The sequence below is a fragment of the Sorex araneus genome, chromosome 3 (assembly GCF_027595985.1).
Source record: "Sorex araneus isolate mSorAra2 chromosome 3, mSorAra2.pri, whole genome shotgun sequence".
Taxonomy (NCBI): domain Eukaryota; kingdom Metazoa; phylum Chordata; class Mammalia; order Eulipotyphla; family Soricidae; genus Sorex; species Sorex araneus.
In genome coordinates this window covers 194046014-194066537 of record NC_073304.1, presented here as the reverse complement: position 1 = coordinate 194066537, position 20524 = coordinate 194046014, and the positions used below count along the sequence as shown (strand labels likewise).

General features: G+C 39.2%; 1 protein-coding gene across 5 annotated transcripts in view; it reads right to left on the bottom strand.

Moving 5' to 3' along the window:
* SSH2 (slingshot protein phosphatase 2) overlaps window positions 1-20524 on the bottom strand; it is a 260024-nt gene that overhangs the window by 114681 nt on the left and 124819 nt on the right. For 4 of the 5 annotated variants that reach the window (XR_008629123.1, XM_055130125.1, XM_055130124.1 and 1 more), the window contains exon 1: window positions 9128-9563. The exons of the other annotated variant lie outside the window; for it this stretch is intronic. Coding sequence is in view for 3 of the 4 variants with exons in the window: in XM_055130125.1 (XP_054986100.1) it covers window positions 9128-9255 (128 nt within the window). In the remaining variant the exon portion in view is untranslated. Of the gene's footprint in view, window positions 1-9127; window positions 9564-20524 lie in introns of those variants that run through there. 5 annotated transcript variants of the gene reach the window in all.

Genomic DNA, 20524 nt, shown 5'->3' with positions numbered 1-20524 from the left:
CAAGGAAGATTCCTATCAGCAGTACTATTGCTCTGGCCCCTATGAAATGATGATACTAAGAGTAATACTCTTTGGTGGAAAGAGTCAGTTTTTTTAAAAAATAACATTCAGCCAGTATAAACTCACTTTTAAAATTCAAGTTCACTTTTAAGCCTACTGACCAGTAAAAAAAAAAAAAAAACCAAACAAACCCTAACCACTCTTACTATGTGTAAAGTAGACAAAAAATTTAAAGTTACCAGGGGACTCTCCATTTAGAAATTACCCCTGAACTGATTCCTTCACCATAAAAAAAAAAGAAACCCGCTGGCATTTAATATTTATTTGCTGATTTAGATTTTAATTGAGAAAAAAACAAAATTTTTTTAAAGCATAATGAACAATCTAGTGACACTAGCATTTCTTCCCAACAGCATACATGGCCTTGCTGAGAATTTCTCCAAGTGTCTGAAGTAACAATAAAACAAAGAATTCCAGTAGGAGTCTCTCTCCCCACCTCCCCCTCCCTCTTCCTCCCTCCCTCTCTATCTCCCTCTGTTTTTGGACCATACCTGGTGGTGCTCAGGGATTACTCCTGGCTCTGCACTCAAGGATCACTCCTGGTGGGCTCAGGAGACCATATGGAGTGATGGGGATCAAATCTGGGTTGGCTGCATCCAAGGCAAATGCCCATCTATTATACTATCTCTCCGACCTCTAGGGAGCTCTTTCAAAAGAGCTACAGAAGTGAACGAAATTTAACACAGGACTAAAGTGGGTTCTCAACAGATATACTCAAGTACTTCCGAAAGAGGCAAAAAATAAGGTTATGATAGAAACAACAGTGGCTTTTATTCTTTAAGTGAGACATAACCAATCAGTCTTCATTCTTCAGTCTGGAGAAAAATTACACTGGATTTAAATTAATTTATCTAGGGGCTGGAGCGATAGCACAGCGGGTAAGGCGCATTGCCTTGCATGCGGCTGACCCGGGTTCGAATCTCAGCATCCTATATGGTCCCCTGAGCACCGCCAGGAGTAATTCCTGAGTGAAGAGCCAGAACCCCTGTGCATCGCCAGGTGTGACCCAAAAAGAAAAAAAAAATTAACTTATCTAGAAGCCCTAAATAGTAATCAATAAGTCCAATAAATCATTTCTTTATATAATCTTCATTTGTGATTTCTCGCAGTAAACCACAATCTGCTAAATTTTCAGTAGCTGGAACAACTCAGTATCATTATAATCTTTTTTTTGGCCATCATATAAAATGGATTTATAATCTTGATCTCTATTTTCTGATGTATAACTTTAGGCATACTATGCATGTAAATGTCCCCCAAATCTGCTAGAATAATTTCATGTATAATTGACTTAAAAAACAGCTGCACACACATATGGACACACAAATACTTGTAGAAAGTTACATAAGTCCAGCCATTAACAGGCAAGTAGATTATACAATTAGATAAGCCACTGAGAACAAGGAAAACAGCCACCAACAATCCCTCCCTTTATACTGCACTCTATTGTAAATATTATAAGCCCTCTATGCTATGGAAACCACTGAACCTACCACATGATGCTTGATATAGTAATATCTAAAGCTACGCATTTGGAGGAAGCAGAACAAGAACAACTTCTGATTACTTTAATAAGGGGAGGCCCCCCTCAAAAAAAATTTAGGGGAGTTTAGGGGAGGGAGGCATTCCCAGCAATGCCTGGCCAACTAGGCCAGATGATTTAATGCTGCAGCAGCCCTGGGAACTCCTGGGGTCTTCAGGGCTATGTCCAGTGGGACTCTGAGGGTCACGCAATGCTAGAGATTGAACTAGAAGCCTTGAACATGTAAGGCATGCACTCCAGTCCTCTGAGCTATCTCCATGGCCCCATACATTTTTTTTTTTAAACTATAAAACTGTAGTAGAAAGTTTAATGATTTCTGTTCTTACCCTGCTTGTAGAAATTTCACATTGTGCTCCCAGCTACTGGTACTGATTCAATAACAACAGGCTTGTAAAGTTGGCAGCCTTCCTAAGTAAGCTATGAAAGTCTACAACTGTGGGTAACTGTGCTGTGTACTAAATGGGTACTGGATAAAAATTCGGTAAAAAGTCTGCCAGATGAAACATCCAAAACTCAGTAATTTCTTTCCTAAAGATCATCATTAATCTATCTATAATTGATTTTTTTTTGCTTTTTGGTTCACACTTGGCAATGCACGGGCGGGGGGGGGGGGGAATACTCCTGGCTTTGCACTCAGGAATTGCTCCTGGCAGTGGTCGGGGGATATATGGGATGATGGGAATGGAACTTGGGTCGGCCACATGCAAGGCAAATGCCCTACCTGCTGTGCTATCGCTTCAGCCCCTTGATTTTTCTTTATACCACAAGTAGCAGTCATTCATGAAAAACTAACTCCGCAATAACTACTACAATAAATTTCCTTTTCTCTCTGTACTTAAGTATACTTTTACCTCTGTTGACACAAACCAAGACATTTAAGAGGGCTAGAAATAAAGATTAAAGTCCCAGCTCAAATCCTGCATCCATAAAACTCTTACTAATTGGCTCACTTACAATATATATAAACCTAAAGCACCAATTGCATCATTCATCTGGCATGACTTAGCATGTCCTAATTTGTTATATATATATTTATACATATATATATATTAAAGAACCACTGTCATCCCGTTGCTCATCGATTTGCTTGAGCGGGCACCAGTAACATCTCCATCTTGAGACTTGTCGTTACTGTTTTCGGCATATCCAATACACCATGGGTAGCTTGCCAGGCTCTGCCGTGCAGGCGAGATACTATCGGTAGCTTGCTGGGCTCTCCAAGAAGGGCGGAGGAACCGAACCTGGGTCAGCCGAGTGCAAGGCAAACGCCCTACCACTGCACTATCGCTCCAGCCATATATAAATAAAAAAAAACATTTATTTTGGGAGGGGGGGTAGGGGTGGGATTGGGGAGTGTTTAGCACCTGGTCGTGCTCATGGTTTACAACTGGCTCTGTGCTCGGGGATCTTTCCTAGAGGTGCTATGAAGTACTGATGCTAGAACCTGGCCCACTAACTATATGCAAAGCAAGAGCCTTACACTCTGCACTCTCTCTCGGACCCAAATTAAAATGACTGTTAAACACCCTGTAAAATTCTAGAATAGGCTAAAGAAACTGAACTTTGTCTATACATCAGAGCAATTCAGTCTCTGTTCTGCTGTTTTAACAGCTGATACCAAATCCCTCAGGTAAACCAAAAAAGCATGAAACCCTCCACCTTCCTAAAAGCAGAAAAAAAAAGTTAGTGCAGAAAACAAGAGTTGCTTAATTCACACAACATGTAAAAAAGGAAGTAAACTTAAATCTGCCCTTAGTGTGCAATACTAGCAATCTATTTATAAACCACTGGCTACATCCTTCACAAATCACAGGAACAACTAAAAGGGCCTTAATATTCTTAGCACATGTTAAACTTTATTATTAGTGGCAGGAGTATCCTGCATCATTCAAGAAAGCAAAACTAACTCTAACACTATCTAAAAGATTAAATATGCTGATTTTTGTTGGTTTGTTTTTGCTCTCACCTTAGAAATGCAGAAATATTCTGTGATAGCTCCTAGACTACCATTCTTCAGTATCAAAGAAGTTTAACATATGGTAATTAAGATTCACATTTACTGGAAGAGACCCAAGAACACATCTGAGCAAGTTATCTGCAGAAGGTTCTTTGTTTTGTTTTTTAAATTGAATCACAGTGACAGACATAGTTACAAAGTTGTTCATAACTGCATTTCAGTCATATGATGTTCCAACACTGGTCCCTTCACCAGTGCACATTCCCCACCACCAATGGTCCCAGTCGCCCCCCACCCCCACCCCACATGCCACTGTGGCAGGCACTTTTCTTCTCTCTCTCAGAAGTTTTAGAGCCTCAATTACTTCTAGGTCTCTGAATGTCAATATCCTGAAATATCTGGCTTTGGGTAGTGGTTTCTCAGTGTAAGCCTAAAGACATGGTCCAATTTTAGGCATGATTACAAGTATAAAACCAAATGCTATGTAATTTAAAAGAAAAATCTACCCAGTTTATCAAAAAGAAATCTAGACTTGAGGATATTATAACATTACTACTCCTTTTCATCTTCATTGTGCAGATTTTTTGGGGGGGGGGTTGCGCATACCCAGCAATGCGCATACTCCTTCCTGGCTTTGAGCTCAGTAATTACTCCTGGTGGTGTTTGGGGTATCATATAAGATGCCAGGGATCAAACTGGTTGGCTGTACCCAAGGTATGTGCACTCCCGACTGCTATATTACCTCCAGCCCACAGACGTATTCTTCGGTCAACCTGGTTAAGCAAATCACTGACTTTAAACAAGCACAAAGGTAGATAGAGACACAAATATATAAATGTACCTTTATATTCTCCTTTCCCTTATATTTGGCAAACTTAAACTTGTGATAGTTTATTATAAGTAAATTTTTGACTATTCTATTTGTGTGTGTGTGTGTGTGTGTGTGTGTGTGTAGCAGTGATGGAGAGATGGTACAAAGGATAAGGTGCTTGCCTTACATGCTGTGGAATCCAGTTCATTTCTTGGTACTGCATATAGTTCTTACAGAATACTACCAGGAGTGACTCCTGAGCACTGAGCAAAAAGAAGGCCCAGAGCAAAGCTGGGTGTGGTGCAACATCCGCACCCCACTCCATGCTGACCCCAACAAGTTGCACTTTTTAAATTTCTGCCCTCGTAACTGAGATATGAAAGCTTGTAACTATATCTCACGGTGAATCAATAAAATAAAGTAAAATAAAATAAACATTTCTGCTCTCTATTCAAGCAACACAACCAACCACAAAATGTCATTATTAATTTTAAATCAAAGAGCTAGCTCATGTTTCTTCTAAATATTAATAAGCTTTAAAAAAAATGAACCACCAAAGACAGAAAAAGAATCTTTAAATCATAAATGCCTGGGTCCAATCACTGAATATCAGCAGTTCTAATGAGACTTGCCAATTTCTGTAGAGGACAAGATACAGATCTGAAAAGAACCATGGATGATAATTACACTTACTCATTACATAAAAACACTGGTGGAGAGTAAAAGGCACTTTGTTATTATTAAGGTGTAATAACTGTACTCAAAACCATAGACATTGATACTATTGTAAACATGTTACCTAAATAACAATAGTAAAAGGGAATTTTCTCTTAAAACATTATACTTATTTAACAGCACAAGGAAATTTAAGTTTGCAAAGCAAAAAGTTTTTGAAAATAAATGTCTATAGTGGTGTATCTGAGGTCACAATTCTTGGTTCCAGACTTTTAAAATAGACACAAGTCATTTCTGCTCAGAACTATTTTAGAGCTAGAGAAAGATGGAAGACTACATGTACATATTACTATAAATTGAACATAAGCTGGACAAAGATAGTACCAGAAATCTACAAATATTTGAACACAAATATATTAAGTCTTATACAAAGCAATCCCAAGATTTAACTTACAGAACATTAGATGGCTATCGACTCCAAGTCAAGACTTCAGTATTAGGTACCAACAATAAATAGTTTTAACAAAATTTAGAATATCCTGAGAGTAATCCCCAAAGATTTTTATATGATGAATCAGGTAGTATGCCAAATAAACCTGATGTTAAAGCAGTATTAATAAGTGATTTTTTTTCTTTTTGGGTCACACTTGGCGATGTACAGGGGTTATTCCTGGCTCTACACTCAGGAATTACTCCTGGTGGTGCTCGGGGGACCACATAGGATGCTGGGGATTGAACCCAGGTCGGCTGCATGTAAGGCAAATGCCCTACACACTCTGGCCCTAATAACTAAATTTTATAAGTGAATATCAGCAAAATAGGCAAAAAAATGAAAAAGTATTTTGAAAATTCTTTAAGAAATTGTCTAGCAGTAATTCTCTTGGTATAGAAAATACATTTCTCACTACCAAATTGAAGACGTCAGCAGTTAAAGAATTCTTAAAAGTGACCTTGCAACTACTAAGACAGAATATCATTTCTACAGTGGTTAAAAAACTGGCCTAGAAAACAGATCTAAGAATCTAAGGACAGTTTTGTTATTTATAGATTATTTGGCCTTGAGTATTTACCTAAGGTTTCTAAGTCTCAGTTTCATGATCTGTAAACAGAGCGAATTAGTTCATAGGTTAGCTGTGATGATTAAATAAGATACTCTCAGCACAATGATAGCAGTCAATAATTGGCTATCAGTTATTGTCTAATTTCTATACTCTATAGATAGCAAAGTGTTAAATCCATATATATGTGCTTAAGATCCTCTATGTTAAGAAACAATATATATTCCTTTTATATTAGATGAAACTAAAGTCATATGATTCATACAATGAAACTTGTAGAAAAAAGGACTGGTTAGGTTGGAATTATAGTACAGCAGGTAGATGTTTGCCTTGTGAGTGGCTGCGCTGGTTCAATTTCTGGTGTCCTTTATAGTCCCCTGAGCACTGCCACGAGTAAAGCCCTTGAGCACTGCTGGGTGTGGGCACTCCCCCACTCCCTGCCAAAAAAGGGGAACTGTACTTATTTGATTATACTAGGAAGCAAGATTCAAGGTCCCGTTCACCCCCCACCCACCCTGGTCCCAAAGGCTGCCTTTTAAATTTACATGTTTCATTTTATTATTTTTTTAAAAGGCAATCACCTTTACTGAAATTCATAGACTGGAAGACCACTTTGCTTTTCAGGGGCGTATATGTTCCATCCAGAAGAAACAGACAAAAACCAAAACAAAATAGGGCCTGAGGATAGTACAGCATATAGGGTGTCTGCAGACCTGATTCAATCCCCAGCATCCCATATGGTCCCTGAGCACTGCCAGGAGTAATTACTGAGCATTTAACCAGGAATAAGCCCTATGCAGGGCCAGGTGTGGCCCTAAAACAAAAATAAAACCACCAAACAACAACAAACCAAAACAAACAAAACCAAACAAAAACTGTGGATAAGCCTACATAATATAAAAATCTTCACTTTCTTTTAGGGAACCACTGAAGCAGTGTCTAGGGGGTGCTGGGGTGGTCACTTCTGGTAGTTTCTACCAACCAGGCTGAGCCAACCAGGCTAGACCATCAGTGATTAGGCTGGGCCACATCCAGTGGGTACTGAGCCCCTGAGTCCTAAACTATCTTCCCAGGCCCCCAAATTTCCATTTTAATCTTTTATTTTTTGATCGAAGCTATTTAGGTTGAGGGCCACTCCTGATGATTCTTGATTAGATGGTGTTCAGGCCATACCGTGTGTCTACTCCAGCTTTGTTGAAAAGCGACCAAAACCACACAGTGGCTTGAATGTGTCCTACTGCTTTAACTATACACCAGGTCCTGGTTACGTGAAGTGAAATAGGAGGGAGAGAGACCCAAGACCTTACCCATGCAGGGCATGTGCTTTATTGCAGAGCCTCTTCCTTAGCCCTTCACTTTCACCCTTTGAAACTCTTTGGTTCAGTAGCATTACATAGATCCACATTGTTGTGCAATGCTCACAACCCACCATCCATTTCCAGAATTTTTTATCTTCCCCAAATTAAACGCTGTATTGATTAAACACAAAGAGTTCCCATCCCCCCCCCCCGTTCCCTAATACTGACAATCAGACCATCCCTGGTATTTCATAGAAATGGAAGCAAACAGTATTTGTCCTTTGTGACTGGCTATTTCACTTAAAATAATGTCTTCAAAATTCATCCTTGCTGTATAGTTGTCAGAACTGCCTTCCTTTTAAAGACTGAATACTGTTCAGTTTTGTACTATGTACAGATAATTATTTATCCATTCATCCATTGATGGGACACACATGGGTTGCTTTACTAACTTAAAAAGAAATTAAAGCAGTTGTTAATACTCTTATTTTGAAATTGATTTTCTAGTCTCAGATACTTCATCTCTTTCTATCTCTTTCACTTCATTTTCTCTTTTTTTATTTTGAAGGGAAAATGCAAGTACGCAACTGATTCAGTTTTGTAGGGAAGAGTAAAACTCTCTTTTGGTTAACTCTTAGGAGTTCCATGATCACTCAATACCAAGAAAAAAAAAATGTGAAACTCAAATTAGTTTAATTTTATTTAGTAGGAGAACAAACATTAATTAGAGTAATAAATAAACTAGATGTAAGGTTATAAATCCCATTACATGGTGCTCTGGGACCTTTAATGTGGGATAATGAAAAGGTTCTCTAGTTGAACATTACACTGAAAAGTTTTTCAGAGTTGAGAGACAGAAGTGTTGATAAGTGTCAGCAGTCTGAGAAAAATCTTAGTGGGTGGCTCTCTGGAAGTCACACCAGAGTTTGTGCTTAAGTGCTAGGAAAAGCAAACTGCTGCTATCAACAGTAACCCTAAACCACTCCCTGGGTTTAAGGATGCAATCTGGACAGATATGGGTCCTCAAACTTTGCTCTTTTATAACTTCTAAGTGAGATTAACACACAATTCTTAAAAACATCTAAACCACAGTGAAGGAAAACACAATTCTAGAGACCGCGAAACAGTGTTTTAAGAGGCTCTTTAATCTTGCACTTTAGTGAGTAAAAATGTACTTGCAGCCTGGGATTTTGAGCTGAATGTGCACTATTTAGAGGGGGAGCAAGTCACACTACTGAAATCAGTTTTCTGAAGTAATTTATGTGAGTGACTTGCAACAAAAACCTAACACCACATACAAACTTATCAAAACAAAACAAAAACTGATAAAACAAAACAAACAAACAGAGGAGTTTGATCACCAGCAGGAACCACCAAGTCTTAGCATTTCCGGCTGGGGGTTCAGACCTGAACCCTACAGACCTTCACTCAGTCTCCTGGGTGCCAGAAGGCTTGACTTACATTTGATCACTGCCGCCTCCCTGCGACGACCCTAACTGAAATTTTCCCCAAGTTTCCCAGGAAATTAAAAAAAAAAAAAAAGACTCCTGCCATCTCTCTGGGGACACTTTCTGCCTCCCAGAATTGCTCCACCCCTCCACCCCACCAGCCCTGCAAGATCGCCCAGGCTCGCTCGCTCTCCAGGATGCTGGGGAAAGTGGCTGCCGAAAGGCAAACTTTCCGAGCGGTCGCGGAGGCAGGCGGGAGCGCGCGCGGTGCACTCACAGCTGGTTGATGGCGTTCTGCGAGATGACCGCGTTGGCGGAGAAGTAGGGGATCATGTCGGGGCCACCGAGGCTGCAGGTGCAGGCGGGGGGCGCCTTCCTTTCCCGGGCCAACGTGCTCAGGGTCATGGGATTGGTTCAAAGCTCACAAGTCCGCATCCTGGCCAGCGCCCGGCTCGGCACGGGGAGCTTGCGTTGGGGGTCTGGCGCGGAAGACACAGGCTCTGGCTCCCGGCGGCCGAACGGGGCCAGCCCGGTCGCACGGAGGCAGCCGCCGCAGCCCCGGGGCTCGGCTGTGAAGTGCAGGCGGCCCCGAGCCTCCAGCAACCCGCCCTCACCCGCGTCCGGGGCGGGGCGCCGTGGAAGGGCGGGTCAGGGGAGGGGAGGGTCCTAGTGGTGGGAGGGTCAGCAGACCAGCGCTCCGCCCCAGGGCTCCAGGCACCAGGAACCAGACCCAGCTCTGCAGTGTGGGTCTGTCTCCAGTTAAAGACCCCATGGTAAGGGTGAAGCCGGGAAGTGAGTTGATGCGGTCAATAGAGACAAGAATTTTTAAAGGGAGTTTTTCAACCAAAAACTCTTCTCTCCCTCCCACCCCCCGCCCTCAAACCGGCTTTCTACATTGAACAACAACAACAAAAAAACACAAAGCGATTTTAGGCATACTTTTTTTTTTTCCTGCTTTTTTGGGTCACACCCAAAAAAGGGGTTACTCAGGGGTTACTCCTGGCTCTGCGTTCAGGAATTACTCCTGGCAGTGCTTCGGGGACCATATGGGATGTCAGGGATTAGAACTCAGGTTGGCCGCATGCAAGGCAAATGTCCTACCCGCTGTATTATCGCTCCAGCCCATAGGTATGTTCTTTAAGCCGGCTCTGGCCTATAGGTATGCTCTTTAAGCTGGCGTTCACCCTGGAACGCCAATCTCACTTGCTCATTCCAATATATCTTCTTCACTTGCTTATTTCCCCTCTGGAGAAGCCTGTGTTCTCTGTTGAAAACACTTCTTTCTCTCTCTCCTCACTTCATTCTAAGTAAGTTTTGATAAAAAACAAAACAAAGTTGCAGTTGCATTTGTGAGGGAATGGTATTTTAATTTCCTTTTCGTTCTTATAGTGCTTACAAAGTTCCCAGGCTGGGTTGTGGGAGTAGAGCCCAGGGCCCTACACTTGGCAGTTTTACGTGCTCTATTAGTACTAGAGCTTTCTTTCCGGTCCAATGATTGGCATTTTACTTTTTCTGTTTGTATGGGATACGGGAGATCAAGCCCAGTCTGCCCCCACATCCCATACTCCCCTGCAAGGCAAACACCCTGTTTTGTACTACCTCACATGTTTTTTTTTAAATTTATTTTTTGGTTTTTGGGCCACACCCAGCATTCTACACTCAGGGATCACTCCTGGTGGGCTCAGGGGATCATAAGGTGTACGTGATCAAACCTGGGTTGGCTGCATGCAAGGCAAATGCCCTACCCACTTTACTGCCTCTCTGGCCCACAAATACAACATTTATTAATGGTTTAGGATTTTCTGTGGCTGGGGTAGTTAAGAGGTTGGCTGGTATCTTTTTCTTCCTGTTTTATTTTTGTTTTGGAGGCCAGAGTGCTTGGGAACTACTCAAGGCTCTGCTAAAGGATGGAGATGGAAGAATAGTAGAAATAAGTACCAGGAGGTTGTCACCATGGCTTGGAGGCTGTTCTCTCATCCTGGGCAACTCAGAGAAGGGAACAGCAAGTAAAATGTGGTTGTTGGTCATGTGGGGGAAAGATGATGCGGGCCAAATATAGACTAGAGACTGAACGCAATGGCCACTCAACACCTTTATTGCAAACCACAACACCTAATCAGAGAGAGAGAACAAAAGGGAATACCCTGCCATAGTGGCAGTGTGGGGTGGGGGGAGACGGGACTGGGAAGGGGGGGTGGGAAGTTGGGTTTACTGGTGGTGGAGAATGGGCACTGGTGAAGGGATGGGTTATCAAACTTTGTAAGGGAGAAACATGAGCACAAAAATGTATAAATCTGTAACTGTACCCTCACGTTGACTCACTAATTAAAAATAAACTATATAAAAAAAAATAAAATAAAATATTAAACTTTTACTTTAGAAATAAAAAAAAAAAAAAATAAAGGATGGAGATGGGAGAGAAGGACCATGTGGTGCTGGGCTTCAGTCTACAAAACTTGCACTTAAGCCCTCTGAGCCTTGGTCCAAGCTAAATTAACTCCTCCCCGCTTTTTTTTTTTTTTTTTTTTTGCTTTTTGGGTCACACCCAGCGATGCTCAGGGGTTACTCCTGGCTTTGCACTCAGGAATTAACCCTGGCAGTGCTGGGGGGACCATGTGGGATGCCGGAGTTCAAACCCGAATTGGCAGCGTGCAAGGCAAATGCCCTACCCGCTGTTCTATTGCTCCGGCCCCCCATTTTTTTTTTTAAAAGCAAAACAGTTGAAGTTACAACTGGGAGTGAGTACCCATCTACACTGTTGATAACCTCGTAAATAAATTTATAAGGGACTTTCCTAACTATCTTCCCAAAATAAGGACTTATAGCCTTGGTTCACCTATGTTATCTCGTGTGGAGATTTCAAAAGTCTCAATGTCCATACCGATCAAATCATAATCTCGAGGTTGGCATCTGGATTTCAACAGCTGAATCTCAAGTGCAGCCATGCTGAAGATCTATTGTGCCAGGTTATCTCAGGAAGAAAATAGGCTAGTAAGTATAGCCTCACTGTACAGATGTAGAAAAGACTCAGGGTCTGAGTCAGGTGAGTTTGTAAGTGATGAGTGGAACCCTGCTTTCATGACTCCTGATCTAGAGCTTTTCTTAATGCCTTTCTGGTCCTTTGGTGCTTCTCCAACCCACTGAGCAAGCAGTGCCTTTCAGCTGACCACGATCCAACTCACGAAAAAGGCCTGGCTTGGGGGCTGGAGTGATAGCACAGCGGGTAGGGCGTTTGCCTTGCACGCGGCTGACCCGGGTTCAAATCCCAGCATCCCATATGGTCCCCTGAGCACCGCCAGGGGTGATTCCTGAGTGCATGAGCCAGGAGTGACCCCTGTGCATTGCTGGGTGTGACCCAAAAAAAGCAAAAAAAAAAAAAAAAGGCCTGGCTTGGTATACAGACTCAAAAGTTTTATCTCCCTTCTCTCTTGTCCTTCAGTTTCATCAGGACATTTTCAAGAATCAGTAATTTTTCTTTTCCTTTTTGGGTCACTCCTGGCAGTGCTCAAACCTGGAGCTCTGGCATGCAAAGCACGTACTCTAGCCGTCTTCTAAGCTATCTCCCCAGTGAGAACAACTTCAAAGCATCAGTTGTTCTGAATACCTGAATCAAATATGTACAATAAGACTGCTTAGGAGTTCCAGAAATTAGTAATTTTAAAAAATGATTAAATTGTCCAATTGCAAGAAAGCGAGTAAATAAGGACAACGCCATGGGGGTGGGGGGTGGGGAGGCACTTCTGCTGGCGCTTAGGAGGCCATCTGGTGCAAGAGATAGAATCCAGGGCAGTGCACATGCAAGGCACCTGTTCTGCCATCTTGAGAAGAATCTAGAATTTGTTACTAGAAACTGTTACTTTAAAACTCAACATATCTAAGCATTAAGAATAAACAGGGCGGGGGCCAGAGCAATAGCACAATGAGGAGGGCATTTGCCTTGCACGCAGCCAACCCGGGTTCAATCCTGGACATCTCATATGGTCTCCCACACACTGTCAGGAATAATTCCTGAGTGCAGAGTTGGGAGTAAGCCCTGAGCTTTGCTGGCTGTGACTCAAAAAGCAAAAAAAAAAAAAAAAAAAAAAAGGAATAGGGTAAGAGAGATAATACAGAAGATAAGGATAAGGCAGTAGCCTTGCATGCGCAACTAGCAGGGACTTCAACCCTGGTTAATATCCCAGGCAATATGTGCCCCAAGCACCATAAGAGATGCTCCTGAGCATCAGTGGGTGTCAGTCAAAAACAAAACAACAGAAAGGATGAAATTAATTTTGCTTTATGTTAATTTCAAAATGTCTTCCTATTAGTTTTCAATTTCCAAAGTATTAGTAGGGAAATAATTTGAACTATAAAGTGTTTGTGAAAAACCATAGTTTTTTATTTGTTTTGTTAATCCTGCCATAAATTTTAAAGTGGTGCCAAGGCAATGAGGAACTAGAAAAATTGCAAACTCATACTGGAAAGTTTAAATTCCCTAGAGATACTGCAATAGGAAAGAACCAGTTTGCAAGCTAATAGTTAGCAAAAGGTCTGTATCCTGAAGGCCAGGACATCATCTTCATTCATGATGGGAAAGGAATAGGTTTGAAAGATCTTTCAGGCTGTGTCAGCAGGCACCCAAAATGGCACCATAAGAAAAATAAAATCTGCTGATATGCCCCCAAACAAGTAGCTTTTGCTTTACATATCTAGCAAACTTGCTAGTTTGAAATTTCCTCCAGGCTGTAATTTCTTACAATCTCCTGCAGTGATAAAAAAAAAGGGGGGGGGGTGGGCAGCAGGCTGTTTAGAACAGCAAGCACTCTTGCACTGTTAAGATAAGTCCTGTTCCTTTCCCAACACAGCAGAGAAGAAATGTATTGAAGTTAACAGGAAGTGATGAATGATGCTGTTTAGGAAACATGATGGCATGGTAATCAGCTGTATCTATCTGAAAAAGAAGTCAGCGAGAAACATATCTTACTCAATTCACACTTAATACCCTTGCATTTTAAAAAATCCATACAGATCTCATTACTATGAATACTTGTCTTTCATACGTAGGTTCCTATCGTGATACCCCAGAAATGCAGTCCTTTGTTTCCCCTAAAAGAACTTTGTCAGTATCTATTCAGCAAAGGAGATTATTTTAGTACCTTATCCAAGACTGCAAAAAGTTTTCCAAAGTTAAATTCTCGCCTAAACTGTAATACAGGAATGTTGGAAAGTTATAGAACATGCCTTTTTTTGGGAAAAAAATAAATTAAATCATCTTTGCAAATTGGGATACTTTTAAGGAAAATAGTTCTTTACGATACTGCCTCTTTTAGAAAGCTGAACAACTTCCCCTTCTTTTCCCAGTCTGTAGAGTGTCAAAATGTCACTCAATCTAGTTTCAGCTCAATTTAATCCTTTACTCTCTGCTGTCAGAAAACAAGGCTCTAGGGAACGGGCTCTCAAGACCCAGGCATCAAGGAACCAAAAAATGATTCTAAATTAGATTTGAGTAGCGTGAAATTAACTAAGCCTATTTTCTAATCCACATGAAGTCTGAAGGTGGTTTCTCTAAAAAAAAAAAAAAAATCTATGCAAAGGCACTGAAGAAAAATTGTGGCATTTCCTTATACTTTTGCTGAGTTAAGACTGAATTTTGCCAGGTCACTTAATGATGATTTCAAAACTCAGAAATATGAGTATTAGCTATAAATAATCAAATCAATATTTTTGGTAGAATCCTGTTAGTAGCATTAAAAAATTTAATACAGATGTTCATTACTATAGAATAGTAATAGACGTTCTATTACTATGTCTCCATGTGTCCCTCCATAAGTAATACATATTGGAACTTTACATGCTAACCTTAATTAACCCAGGACAGACTCAAAGGTACACTGACATGTGAATGATACAGACATGCTTTTGTTGTAGCCAAATTTCAACATGGGTTGATCATTATACTGACCAATTTAGAATCAGAGGATCTAAATTCTGGTTCTAACATGCTATAGAGTAAACTAAGATTTTTGGCCAAGTCACTGAACTACTAAGGAATAATGAAACCCTAAGGAAATATCCTATTAACTGGTTTTGTGAGAGTCCAGATTCTTCGTTAGCTGGAAATTTTTAATAGCTACTTAATCTGTGGTTCTATATTAGTTCCCAATTTATGAAGTTGTTGTGGGGATTGAGTAATATATGTAAAATATTTAAAGGAGTACTGGCACAAAAATCTACTCAGGCTTTAATAGCTCTATATGTTTAAGAGGGCTAAGAAAGAGGCTTAAGAGATTGCTTAGATCAAGGTATAATTACAATAAATTAAATACTTTTCAAATTAAAATTCTTTGTTTTTCTTTTCTAATTCCTCCATATATCATTTCTTGATTATCTGAAGTAAAACCTTACTAGGAAAAATACCTATATGCTTTTCTTCAAGATAGTTAAGACGTATTGCATGTGTTTATGTTTGCGGGAGCAACAAAGGGATTCTGAAGTCTGTCTGGAAACCTTAACATAATGTCCATTTGTTACTTTAAGAAAATAAAGATGCTGGATCAGAGATAAACCTCTCTTCCATCAATATGAAAAATAGCAGAAGTAGGCAACAGGGCTAAAGAGTACAGGGATTAAGGTCTTGCACACAGTCAACTCAGGTTTGAATTCCAGCAATGCATATGATACCCCAAACAGCCAGAATTTATCCCTGACCACTGATAGATGTGGCCTCAAAACTAACATGGCAATGAGTATATCAGAGTGTAGATTTTTGTCTACTTTGTCCATGAACAAACCTTAATCTGCCCCAGTCCTCCTCTCTTTTAAGTAGGGATGGTAATACTAACCTAGCTGGTTTAGTAAGATAAAAGATAGATAAAACTGCTTTGTGAAGAAGACAGCCTCAAATTTTCGTTATTATTCAACAAACTGGCCACTCAGTTCCCAGTCATAAAGCTTGTTGTATTTGTTCTTATTTGGTGAGAATTTGATAAATAGTGAAAATTAAAATGCATATATACTTCCCCTTTGTAACTCCATTTTATCCAGGACATCTTCGTTACTGTCAAATAGTTAACTGCATTAACACACGTTGCCATTTCTAATAATGTGAGATTTTTCAGAGCTTATGAGATTTTGGTATATTTAAGATTTGAAATAGTATTGAGTTAACTAAATTTATTTTAAAAATACCTATTTATGAGAAAAAATGATTTTATCAACCAAAAGACCTATTTGTATTTTTGTGTTTTCTCTAAGGACTTAATCTACACAAATAAATAGCAAATTAATCCCCTGAGTTTCAAATGGGTAGAGAACCAACCCTGTAACTGTTTAAGTGTTACAAAACAAAAAGCCTGTTACCTGGAGTAGCATAACATTCTGTCTCCTGTTAATCTGTGAAAAAGCAGACAAACTCTCCAGATAATACCCCTAATTTTCAAGCTTGTTGCTCAGACAACATCAAGAGGTATATATCACCACACTTAATCAAAGGTACTTTCATACAATACAATAAACCAACTCTGTAAACAAAGACTCTTAAAAAGCAATCATGTTTTGCAATCACTGTGTGGTTTAATTGGTTCATTTAAAAGAATATTGAACAATAGTTTTAGAGACTGCATGGAATAATTTACCACACCCTTCCCAGTCCTTCCCATGGAACTTTCCACCATAAGAGCAATGGGAATACTCAAAAGATCTGCAATCAACTCCATGACAGGCAATCTCTGTGGTATTCATCCTTCGTGGTCTTAACTACCATATGCTAGAATAGGAAAGATGCTGAAACGCTGCTTTCTTCAGGTTACAAAAGCTCCACACTCTATTGTTTAGTAAAAATAATAGGTATTTATAGATCACTTTTCACATCCAGCACACCTTACAAAACATTTAACCATTTACTTTCCAATCTCTCTAAACAGTTTTTTTAAATTGGTCTTTTCAAAAAGGTAAAAGACGTGGAGTGACTAAAATATCTTTTTCATTATTAAGAAAGGTAAAAAGAAAGCACACTTTTATTCCAATCATCTTATTCACCCCACAGAGGACTGTTAATATTTAAAACTGTTTTCTTGCATATGCAAACAATATATTGTGACTTTTTCTTTTTTTTGGGGGGGGGCAGGGAGAAGAATACAGTTAATGCTCAGGGGCTACTCCTGGATCTGCACTGAGGAATTACTCCTGGAGGGGTTCTGGGGACTATATGGGATGCCAGAAATTGGAAACCGAACCAGGGTCAGTGCATGAAAGGCAAACCTTACCTATTCTACTATCTCTTTGGCCCCTGTAGCTGTCTTTTACGAAATAAATATGTACACAAAAAATTATATTAAATATATGGTTCTGCTTCTTGCTAAACTCCTTGCCCCTCCATGTATCACTATACTGTGTGTATTTTTCCATATTTATGTAGATTTACCTCATTCTATAAGGGAATGAATAGTATTCTTTTTTTTTTAGTATTTTTAAATTACAAATAATTTAAACAGTTCTCTATCGATGAACAGTTAATTTGTTTCAGTTATTATTATTTTTTTCCTATTTTTTAAAAATATTTTTTATTAGCGAATCACCATGAGGTACAGTTACAGACTTGCAAACGTTTGTGCTTGTGTTTCAGTCATACAATGATCGTATTATTATTATTATTAGCTATAGTAACTATAAGTTTTCATACAATTTTGGTGTATACATGTGAATATATATTTGTTGGATACTTAAAAGTAGAATATGCAGTTAAAATTTTAGACAGCATAGTTTAATTATTAAATAACTTGTTATTGTTACTATTACTAAATAACTTAGAATTGGTATTAACAAATTGTCCCCCTCTAAGGCTTAGTTTTTTGTTTTTGGGTCACACCCGGAGATGCGCAGGGGTTACTCCTGGTTCTACACTCAGGAATTACTCCTGGCGGTGCTCAGGGGACCATATGGGATGCTGGGATTCGAACCCGGGTCGGCTGCGTGCAAGGCAAATGCCCTACCCGCTGTGCTATCGCTCCAGCCCCTAAGACTTAGTTTTTAATTTCCCCAGTATCTGTCTCCTCCTACCCTGTTATCTCATAAAAAAAATTCGGGGCCAAGCTCTTCCTCTATATTCTATCTTTTACATAGTAAATTAAAAACATATGCATATTTAAAAACTAAAAATATTCTAACAGAAACATTTACTGAATCATGAAAAGTATTATGAAAAACTATTATCTATATCTATAAAACATTATTTCAAAACTTAGACCATAATAAAACAATAATAAACTATTTTGAAGTTGTATATATATTTTATTTGTTTGTCTGTTTTATTTTGTTTTGGGGCCACATCTGGCAGTGCTTAAGGCATATTCCTGAATCTATGCTCAGGGATCACTCCTGGAAGGTTTGCGAAAGCATAAGGGGTACCAAGTACCAAACCTGTGTCAGCCAAGTGCATGGCAAGTGCCCTACCTGCTGTACTATCACTCCAGCCCTCTACAGATAATTTTAATTCAAATGATATTTTAAGATTATGTTGATGCTAATACTCTAATATAGAACATACTAGAGGTAAATGAGTCAAATGGTAGACTCCAATGTTCTTTAATAAGTGAGAAAAACATGGACAATTAATCTGGGAGTTAAGAAAAATGAAGACTACAACTGGGGATGTAATTCAGTGGTACAGAGCACACTTTACACATATGAGGGTCTGGGCTTAAGACCCAGAATCAAAAAACAAAACAAAAAATAGAAACTGACACTTATTGAGTGGACTGATATTCACTGTGTAGTAGATCCTCAATTAAGAGTTTCTAGACAATATCTCAGTTAGTGCTCACAAATTTATGATTCTATTATCATCTTTATGTAGCTCAGAGAAGCTAAAGATATTGTTTCAAGTCATACAGCAGTATTTAAAACTCAGTCAATTATACTGGCTTTAGAACCTGTTTTTTTTTTTTTTAACCTGTATTCTAGACTGACTTACTGATGATGGAGGTTCACTACAGAATAGGTTAAGTCTGAAAAGGTCTACTGCCAACAGGAAGAACCTCTGGAGATTTTAAATACTTACTGCACCTGGTGTTTCCTACTTGATCCTAGATACACCTAACAGGTTCTAACAATAATAGGGACCTGGCCCAGTACTCAATACAGCAGTAAGATGATCTTTTTGGCTGTTGTATACTATCTTCTTATTGCCAGATCCCTTCAAGTCTATTTCAAATATTAAGCACAAGACTTTTTGAAGCATTTACTATACACACACAACTTAGACTTTTTTTTTAAACAGTCTTTTACATGAAGGTGGAATCTGACTTATTTGTAGATAAATCTACTAGATGTACAAGTATAATCATTCCTTTTTATAGTTAAAAGAGCAAGCAAACTAACGCCTAGTTGATAAGAAGACTCAAGACAAGGCTCAGATGTGTCCATTTCATCCTAGATATTGTTGACATTGTGTTCAGCTGGACTGATCTGGAACATCTTTATGTCATGCAACTGGTTAGAAACAGATAATCAAAGAGATAAGAATCGAATACTTTCATAGGATTCTCTATTTAAAATTTAATAGTTCCTTATTCCCTTTCTAATTAAGCCCAAACTTTTCTTTCTTCTAGCCTTCAGATCCTACACAGTTAAAATCTGACCACAATCCTTACTACAGTCATAGCATGACTCTCAATTCCATTCTTTTCTCCAATGCAACCAGTTAATTTTTTCATCTATCTACCCCAAAACAAATCTTTGGTATATCTAGATAGTTTCTACCTTGCCCTCTGATATTTCAATCTCATGGTCCTCTCAGTTCAAATAGTTTCTTCTCTGCGACCTTTTTCACCTTTCTAGTGGCAGGGATTGAACTCAGGTTTCCCTCCCCCTCACTGAGCCACATCCCTAGCCTTCTGAGACCATTTTTATCTTAAGTTTATTCTTGTATAGCATATTAAAAAAATTCAATTCAAATCTCACTTTTTCCCCCAGTAATTAGAAATTCTATAATGTTTTCATATCATCTTCACTTGATTTCCATTACAATCCTTTGTATTAGGCAAGAAGTTAGCTGGGATTATCAGGTTCATTTTATAAATGCGGAAACAGAATCAGAAATGAAAGGGACTTGCCCACATTTACACAGCAAGTGTTAGAGCTAGGATGTGACCTTAGGTATTCAGATTAAGTTCAACAAACAGTTCCTGGTTTATAGTATGTTCTGACACTTTTCTAATTCCAGATTTTACAATCTATATTTTATTGTATAATAGGTGTCAGAACTAGAATGTGACTTTAGGTCTTCTGATTAGGTTCAACAAACACTTCCTGGTTCATAGTATGCTAGGACACTTCTGATTTCTTTTAGAAATCAGAATCTATACTGTTATTTAGACTTTATTCTCTATTTCTTGTCACATAACTTATCTCTGTTGGAAGAAACCAGTCACAGTGACTCATGGACTCCATAAAGCCTAAAACCATAAAGCCTAATACAGTGTCAAGCAAGTCATACAGTAAATGTATTCTGACTGTTTGGTTGATTTTTTTACAGGTGCTGCTTAAACTTTTCCCACTGATTTCCCCTTTTTTGCCTGAAATATGCAACATGTATAAGCGCTGCAGGAAACATTTCAAGTTCATTATGTGGTTGATTTTAAATTAATTTCTGGTAGTTTCAAGTTCAGAAACATTTACTGCTGCCAACTATTTTTGT